Genomic DNA, 9,586 nt, shown 5'->3' with positions numbered 1-9,586 from the left:
TTCAATCATGTTTTCCAAAGGATGCTTATGGAGTTTGAGATGGTCAGCAAAGACATATTGCTGGAAAAACAAATCAAAAAAATAAATGAGATTGATTTTTAGAATCACATGTGATTGAATGATGTAATCACATGTGATTGACTAATATAATCAAATGTGATTGAATATTCTAATAACATATAAACATTTATTTGAATGGTATAATCACATATGATTAGCTGTTATGAATCATATAATTGAATGATATAATCAAATGAGATTGACCAGCAGTTGCAATGGACAACAAGTATCCTTCAAAGTTGCAGGAGACAAAAAAAGATCCAGATTTGATGCCATTCAATGCTATCTTTGCAACCTCATCAGGTTGCATTGCACCAGATGATGCTGCTATGATGCTTGTCAACCGTGGCTTCCTTTTGTTCTCTGAACCAAACAAATACTTATCAGAATGCAGCTGGGAAAAAAGATCAGAACAGGAGTTGTAGTACTATACATATCAAGTATTATCGACCAATAAGGTAACAAATTAAAGTGAGAGATATGGATATCAAACCTTCCGCAAAACCAGGTGTATCCGTATCCGGGGGAAAATAAGTGAAACATGAATGTCATCAGTAATAACTTCTTGTTGCAGTGCTTCAGCTAAACCCCTTAGACCAAATTTACTAACAGAATAAGCTGTATAACCATATATTCTCACCTATAACCAAGTATATCCATCAATTAACATAATAATCCTTTAGGGATCTAAAACCACAACATAAGCATTATCACTTGCTAAGAACATGTATAAACTTGTAAGCTAGAAAAACTATGGTTTAAAGATACAACAAAGCTAATATAGGATTTTCTTTTTTAATGTCTATAATAATATATAATGTCATTTTAGTTCAAATCAACAGTCATCTAATCATATTCATGGGGTCATACAACATATGTGAACTAATTACAACTAAATGAACATGTATGAATCACCATCACCATGCCCTAATATTACAGTACAATATCAATTAAGATATACTAAGTTTACTAGTTAATCATTAAAAATCATATCAGAAAATTATCACTCAACAATGACAACCAGCATACTGATTACATGTTCTAACTACAACAGATCAAACAAGTCGAGTGCATCATACCACAACCTCAATCCATAAAACCTAGATTCACTAATTAACTAAGAAGAAAGTAATTAAGCTCGAATAGCATACAATACTGTCAGTACCTGACCGGCCTGAGATGACATAAAAGCAATTGAAACCGGTTTCCGATCACTGCGCTTCTTCATTCCAGGCAACGCAGCTTTCACCAAATTGAAATCAGAGAATCGTTTGATTTCGCCATTGTTTATAGATAATTGTTGATTTTTTGATCGATTATTGTTGTTTGATGTTGATGATTGCAGATGGAAGGTTTGATTGTTGTGGATCGATCGAAGTACTGTTTGTGAAACCCTAGAATCGTAACTGTTGTGTGTTCTTTAATGGGAGAGGTTAACGAATTGAATGAGGTACAAATTTTGAAGTGTAAAGTATATTGTTTGTAAATGGACGAAAATGTCCCTCAGCCCAAAATACTTATATTTCTTAAAGTTAATCCTAAGTCATTGATCAAAGTGAATCTAAGGGCTGAAAATGAATCCCTCAAACTCAACTTAAAACTTGGTTTCAAATGAATATCCTTCCTAATATATATTGCAGACGACAAAAATAATGATCTTGATAGCCTTTCTTGTTATAAATAAAGTATAGTATAATAATTTGGGTTGATCTTGAATCGTGTAAAATAATTTTGTAATTAAGTTTTTGATCCGATCAAGCCTCGGCACAGAATCCTGACTAGGATAATACAATACTTCAATTTGTTTTTAAGCAAAAAGAAATCGATTCAGAATATCAAAGTGTTTGTTTTTTCTGTGTGTTTTCAGAATGAAGCAGCCAACAGTTTTCTTGAGGGAAAACTTGTTTAATTCGGTTATACACAAAAGGGTGTAGCGAAAAGGTGCAACCTATCATTTTGGCGGGAACAACCGTTTATCTAAACAGTGTATCTTTTCGCGCGAATTTTTGATGGGATTCAACTTTTCAGTTTATGACATATCACCGAAAAGACCAAACCAAAGCTACAACTAAAACTCGTAATACCGGCTAGACCAAAACCATTTCCAACAAAACGCAAGTTGTCTTCGGGAGAACGCCAAAGACCGCCAATTGCGTCAAAAATCAGAACACCGTCTGACACAAGTCTTCCTACGTGACAACCTCCACCAACAACTCCAAAACTATCGAAAGAAAACCCCTAACCAAAGACAAACCGGTGGTGAACCACTGATGCTTGTTTCACAATCATACTTTATCTCATTTATATTTACTCTCAAACGTGGACTCAACTATGTGACAAGCATACGAGAAACAATGACTCGGTAGCTGCAATTAGTAAGTTTTCCGTTTAAGGTTCTTCCCAAGAGAGCGGTAGTTGCTAGTTGAATCGATGCAAACTCATAATCATCCTGAGTTGTGTTTGATTGGGGGGGTTTTGAAGTTAAGATATTAAGAAAACTATTTCAATTTAAACTAAGAACTAAAAATGATTAACTATCAATATTAAAGACATGCACACTTGTTTAATCCACTTGAAGCATTCGGGTTGTTCTTTTGTTCACTTAAGGTCTAATTGTGTTCAAACTTTGGACTAGTATCCCTACTAGATGTTATAGTGATCAAATCAATACTTGCGAATTCCCATAAGCCTATATCAATTGATCTTAGTTGAATCATGCAATTATCACAAGTACTTAGCCTAGATTAAAGTCCCCTAAACCCCTTTGGTAATCAAAATCTCTTAAGAAAACCAAACTTCACTATGTTGACTAAGGACCAATTGAAAACCAATCTAAATCAAGACCCCAATCCCTTGAAAACTCAAATTTGATTGTCTAGATCACCTAAGTGTTGAAGTACAAATTGATTCACTAATTAAATCCCCTTGAAAGCTACACAACTCATATAATCAAAGTAAAGTCCAAAACAAGCATAACAAAGGATCTTTTGGCTAATTCTAATGACAAGTCAATAGATTCATCTAAACACACGCATCAACATCAATATGAATAACCCTTAGCTATCAAGCTTCATAAATAAGTGTACATAATAAAATCTAGCCAATCATGGCTAGAACAAGATCAATACAAGCAAATAAAATTAATCTAAACATGATTAAGCAATAAACAGAGTAAATTGTACCAAACTTAAGAAATTACAAAAAATGACTAGATGAAGAAGATGAAGAACAAGCCCTAGATCTTGTTTCAATCTCTCAATCCTTGATGTAGAATGGAAGAATGGATGAAAACTTGATGAAAACCTTAATAAAATAGCAATGAAACCTTAATTTTGATCAGCCACCACGAACTACACTATTCTATTGAGTGATTGATATGAAAAACCCTTCATCTCTTTCTATTTATACTCTTCAAAAACTGCCCAGAAAATGCAGAGGAACGTCGTTCTTGGGCTCTTAAATGTGGAACTTCGTTTTTAATTAGGAACGTCGTTCCTGAATCGTGCTCCAAATGCCATCTTTTTCTGTTTCCATTTCCTTTGTAAATTCCCCAGGTAGAACGTCGTTCTTGGCTTTGGAACGGCGTTCTTGAAGATGGAACGACGTTCCTAGATAATGGAACGCCGTTCTTGTTGTCAGGTTGAGCACTTTGCAGTTTTCTTGATACATTTGCACACTTTGGTCAATTTTACACTAAATTTACACTTAGAACTGCAATAGACCCGTCCGGCCGAAGACTAGTGGTAGGTGGTCCCGCGGAGCTTTCGGAAAAGCACAGCAATGAACCGCGGCGAACCCCCAAACGACCTATCTAAGATTAGGGGGGAGATCCTCAATAGTGATGACCCTTTCACTCTTCCACGGACTGATACATGTACCGAATCGGCACACTTTCTATATCTCCTCCGTCTACAAGGTGAACAGCTTAGCTTACAGCACAGCGTGGACGCAATTAAACCCAAGATCATGACTTTTCGAGCACTTTGGAAACGAAAACCGAGTAAAACGAACGCAATTAAACCCAAGATCATGACTTTTCGAGCACTTTGGAAACGAAAATCGAGTAAAACGAGGTAGATATTGCGTGAGAAACATAGCGTGGATGAGCAAATATCAACCACCTAAGAATTCACTTAAGAATTGAAGAGACTCGAAACCAACCCTGAATTCACCTAGGTGGTCCCGCGGAGCTTTCGGAAAAGCACAGCAATGAACCGCGGCGAACCCCCAAACGACCTATCTAAGATTAGGGGGGAGATCCTCAATAGTGATGACCCTTTCACTCTTCCACGGACTGATACATGTACCGAATCGGCACACTTTCTATATCTCCTCCGTCTACAAGGTGAACAGCTTAGCTTACAGCACAGCGTGGACGCAATTAAACCCAAGATCATGACTTTTCGAGCACTTTGGAAACGAAAACCGAGTAAAACGAACGCAATTAAACCCAAGATCATGACTTTTCGAGCACTTTGGAAACGAAAATCGAGTAAAACGAGGTAGATATTGCGTGAGAAACATAGCGTGGATGAGCAAATATCAACCACCTAAGAATTCACTTAAGAATTGAAGAGACTCGAAACCAACCCTGAATTCACTTAGCCAGCTTGAATGAGGAGAGAAACCCAAACTTAAAAGCCATTCACTAGTCCCATAACTAGCCGGTGTGGGATCATAACAATACCCCACCCTTTAAAACCAACGTCTTCATTTGGTACGACTATGAATCGAGAAAACCTGAGACTAACTCTGAATTCATTAAGAATCGAGGAGATAGCCCAAAGTAGTTATAAGTGTAGAACACACTTCCAAAAAATAACTTGAAAAAAAAAAAAAAAACTTGAAACGGGAGGGAACGTTCAAAAAAAAAAAAAAAAAAAAAAAAAAAAAAAAAAAAACTTGAAACGGGAGGGAACGTTCAAGCTTACAAGCCATCCATTAATCCCCTACCTGTCGATATGAGATCATAACAATGAGGCCCCACCAAATTTTGTGAAAATTGCTTTCAGGATTTTCTTCAGAAACAGACATTATTTTGATTAAATAAATGTAATTATTTATAATTTAATAATAATTAATTTACTACTCCATTATAAGTTGCTTGGAAACGTGAGAAAAGGTCATATATTTGTGCTAATTTTTACGCAATCACACCTATTGCAAGTCAACCCATACATCAAAACATCAATTTTCTTGAATATTTTGAACTGCATGTATGTCTAATTGTATAAACTGAAATCTTTCAGACATATACACCGTCATCATAAACATATGTAAGTTCACTTTTGTAACCTTTTCTCATTGTTTATATAGTAAATGGCAAAAGAAAGATTCAGTTTTTGACTTTTTGCTTTAAAAAATCAAAACAAAATGAAGAAATATAATAAAATTTCTTCTCAATTAGTTACATGAAAAATAAATATGTGGAGGTTTGCTGATCTATACATTTTGATTTTATTATGTGGACGCCATTGGGTTCATATGTGAGCTTTTATTTTGGTATGAATGTATGATGTTCTTGAAAAGTGTTTTGACTTTCATTATTTTACTTTAAAAGTTTATAAAAATCATCTAAATTTTTTTTTTTTTTTTTTTTTTTTTTTTTTTTTGAAAATTGAGTCTTTTTTGAAGTTTAATGGTAGTAACAGAGTAACAGCTTGTAACTAGTTCAAAGGAATTGATAAGGTATTTGATTTTGACTAAAAAAGTCAAATGCACTGCATGTTATTAGAACAGGGGAATGTTTCATGGTTGGTAGTTGGTACTAACTTTTTAGTTATTAGAAAAAAGTTTATTTCAATTTGGAATGGACTAAATGATTGAATCTTGTATCTTGAATTTAGCCCTTTTTCCGACAACACATTTTTGTTTTATAATTTGGATGTAAAAAGGATTAATAACTGTAGGGTTTTTTTTTTTTTTTTTTTTTTTTTTTTGTAGCATTGTTGTGCTGATCTGGTCATATATTATTTGTTATGAAGTTCAGTGATGTTTATGATCTTTATATATTCCAATCATTACTCATTTGATCAGTCCAAGTGCTCTTAGAAATGTGTTTTGAGTTTTGAGGTCAGAGATAAACAGAGGTTTAACAGAAATAAATAATAAATAAATATAATAAATATAAGGAATCATTAGATCATTTTAAAATCAAAAGTTGTAACTTCAAAGAAAACTTGCACCCAAATCTAAATCAGCTGTGAATATGGAAACTAGTAATCTTTATTCTTGCAGAAGTTTGCTTTCTTGAATTTACTAACAAGATTGTACCTTTTCTTGCTTAATTTGATCATTATATATTTCCATCTACAGAAATTGAAGATAAAGACCAACCAAGATATCTTTAAAGTTCTGCAAGTTAATTTAGATTCTCAAAAAGTCATGGCTGGTGATGATTCGAGTCAAACTCCTGTCAGGCTTGAGGTATCTCATTCTAGGTAAAAGGTAGAAGGTTTTTCCTGTTCGGGCTACCCAGAAGGGCGAGTAATTCAACCCAATACTCTGATGTACGCAGCCCAGCAGAATTACTCCCTGACCGTTTCCAACCCATCCCTGGCCACCACTAAATATTCATCCTAGACATGAGTCGAACTTGAGACCTCTTGTAAGGAACTCAGGCCCCAACCACTGCGCTATCTTGTAATGATTTGAGGTATCTCATTCGTTCACATAAAAAGCGACCCGTGTGCAGTTAAGTCTTAATTTTTTATAGTTAATAAGTCTATATATTCAGGGAAAGTTTGGTGCAACCGTAATATGTTGGATTCTTGGACTTGGATCCCTCATCTGTTGGAACAGTCTTACTTCGGTTGAAGATTACTATTACGATGTATTCCCAGTGAGTTTTAAAAACTCTGGAAGTCAACAGTCAACATATTGTTTACATTTTAATGTTTTCGTATTTTGTTAACTTGATGATTTTTTGCATCTATTTCCTAGGAGTACCATCCATCTAGGGTGCTTAGCCTTGTTTATCAACCATTTGCCTTTGGAACAATGGCATTGCTTGCTTACAATGAATCAAAAGTCGATACTAGAAAACGTAACATTGTCGGATACATCATGTTCTTTCTCGGGACTTTGGCCCTCTTTTTGGTATGTATTTCTAAACTCTCACAAATGGATCCCTTGTAGCTAGAGTTCGAAAGATCGATACTCCCTACTATTCTTTTTTTAAGATTGATACTTCCTACAATAGATCCGTCACTGTTTATAACAGGTCATTCTTAGTATGGTTGTCAAAAACAGGTTTATTCAGGTTGACCCTTAAACACTGTTTTTCATTTATAAAAGACTTATAATCATAATTAGTTAATGATCAAAAAGAAATTTTATTACAATAAAATTCTGTTACACTTAAATGATTTTAATTTGTATGGTACAGGTGGATATAGGTACATACGGGAAGGGTAGCATTGAATCCTACATTGGTATATGTCTAGTTGTTGCTTCTTTTGGGATGGCAGATGCCTTAATTCAAGGCGGGATGCTTGGCGATTTGGCTCTTATGTGCCCAGAATTCATCCAAGTAATTAACCTATCAACTTAAAAATCTCTTTTTCGTTCCACGTTTTCTTATTTTCCCCCCTATGCCGCTTTCATGTTTAAAAACATGTTGTCTAGTCCTTCCTTGTGGGTATGGCTGCATCTGGAGTTCTAACTTCTGCTTTGAGACTATTCACAGAAGCTGTTTTCAATAATGTATACAACGGTCTACGCAAAGGAGCACGTAAGCATCCTCATAACATAAACATATATGGACATAATTACACGGATAGTTCTTGTGGTTTACTCAAATTTGCTGATATAGTCTCTAAACTTTTTTTGCGTTGGTAGTACTCGTAATTTACAATTTTGCGTGTACAGTCTCTCCGTCTGACAGTCGCTAAAAATTTCGGCTAAATCCCCTCACATGCCAAGCACTTGAGGGTAAAATCGTCATTGGTTAACTGTCATCCGCGTAATTATGTCACATACATGAATTATCCATCTGTAAAACTTGAGGTTTTTGAACATTTTTGTGGTTATTTACAGTATTATTCCTCTCAATGTCCACACTCTTTGAGTTTTCATGTATCTTTCTCTATGCGTTCGTGTTCTCTAAGTTACCTATCGTGAAGTACTACCGTAAAAAAGCAGCCCTCGAAGGTTCAAAAACTGTTTCATCTGATCTTTCTGCTGCAGGAATTCAAACAGACCTCACCCAAAAACTCGTTAGTGTCGTTTATTATAAACTGTTAACAAAATTCATTACATAAAATTATTAGCTTTTCATTAGTTAATTTTTGCTTTAACCAAACGAGATCATTTTAGGTTGACGAAGATATTGGATATTTAGACAGGCTTAGCAACAAAGAACTCTTATTTCAGAACTTGGATTACGCTTTAGATTTGTTCTTTATATTTGTCCTGACTTTGTCGATATTCCCTGGTTTCTTATACGAAAACACCGGTGAACATCAGTTGGGTTCATGGTAAATTGCTTCTTTAATTTCATATTCTAACATTGTTATTGTTATTATTAATTATACTAAGATTATATAAGGATTTGACTTTGACTCCATGTCATTGTGAATCCTAGAAAATCTATCTAGGATTTTGTTCATGCTTTTTTTCTTTAAAATTACTATATATATATTTTTTTTTGCAGGTATCCACTTGTTTTAGTAGCTACATTTAACATTTGGGACTTGATATCGCGATATATTCCTCTAATACCGTCCCTTAAGATAGAATCACGAAAGTGGATTACAATCCTAGTCCTGTTACGTTTCTTGCTAGTCCCTGCGTTCTATTTTACTGCAATATACGGTGATCAAGGATGGATGACAATGTTAGTGTCCGTATTGGGATTTAGTAATGGTTACCTTATGGTATGTGTTCTCATGGCTGCTCCCAAAGGTTACAAGGTAAAACTCCACATTTTTTGGACAAATTATGTATAAATCATGTCACATAATGACATTAATATTAATGTTACTAACTTGGTGGAATTTATTAGGGTCCGGAGCAAAATGCGTTGGGAAATTTGCTTGTGTTTTTTCTACTTGGTGGAATATTTTTGGGAGCGGCTCTCGACTGGTTATGGCTTATTGGTAATGGAAGCTTTTTCGGTTAAAAATTAACTAAACTTTTTAATGTCATTGCGATTTAGTTTAGGTTGTTCGGTCTGATTTAAGTACATGTACTCATATCTATCACAAGGTGCGTACAATAATATGCACGTCTTTATATGTATATCCTTATGTATTTATAGAATTTCTTAATGTAATTCTTAAAGCTGGCGTTAGCACACATAAAAAATTTGTAAGTACCAGTTATTTTAAAGTTTAGGGTGACGGTTTATTTATATGTACAATTTAACTGCTTGTTAACTAAGAAAAATCCATATCCATATGTTTGATATTTAAAAATTCAAATAATGATTGAAGGCAGTTTAAATGTGACGGTTAATGACTTAAAGGTCACCTTTTGTTGACAAAAGTTGACCTCTCCTTCCTCATTATAGAGATCTAACATCTAT

The 9,586-nt window shown here is 34.5% G+C and overlaps 1 protein-coding gene and 1 pseudogene across 1 annotated transcript; one reads left to right on the top strand and one right to left on the bottom strand.

The window, feature by feature from the left end:
- Positions 1 to 214: 214 nt before the first annotated feature.
- Positions 215 to 5,094, bottom strand: LOC139864482 (3-dehydrosphinganine reductase TSC10A-like; annotated as a pseudogene).
- Positions 5,095 to 6,444: 1,350 nt separating this feature from the next.
- On the top strand, positions 6,445 to 9,346 carry LOC139861908 (equilibrative nucleotide transporter 3-like). The gene is made up of 9 exons (XM_071850432.1): positions 6,445 to 6,486; positions 6,797 to 6,901; positions 7,003 to 7,158; positions 7,448 to 7,591; positions 7,687 to 7,792; positions 8,098 to 8,276; positions 8,377 to 8,537; positions 8,714 to 8,972; positions 9,065 to 9,346. Exons 1-9 carry the CDS (start codon positions 6,445 to 6,447, stop codon positions 9,179 to 9,181), a joined length of 1,269 nt encoding a protein of 422 aa, XP_071706533.1. The 3' UTR covers positions 9,182 to 9,346.
- Positions 9,347 to 9,586: the final 240 nt, after the last annotated feature.

This window comes from Rutidosis leptorrhynchoides, chromosome 8, assembly GCF_046630445.1.
Source record: "Rutidosis leptorrhynchoides isolate AG116_Rl617_1_P2 chromosome 8, CSIRO_AGI_Rlap_v1, whole genome shotgun sequence".
Taxonomy (NCBI): domain Eukaryota; kingdom Viridiplantae; phylum Streptophyta; class Magnoliopsida; order Asterales; family Asteraceae; genus Rutidosis; species Rutidosis leptorrhynchoides.
The sequence above is the reverse complement of the archived record's forward strand: the minus strand, read 5'-3'. Positions and strand labels throughout refer to the sequence as shown.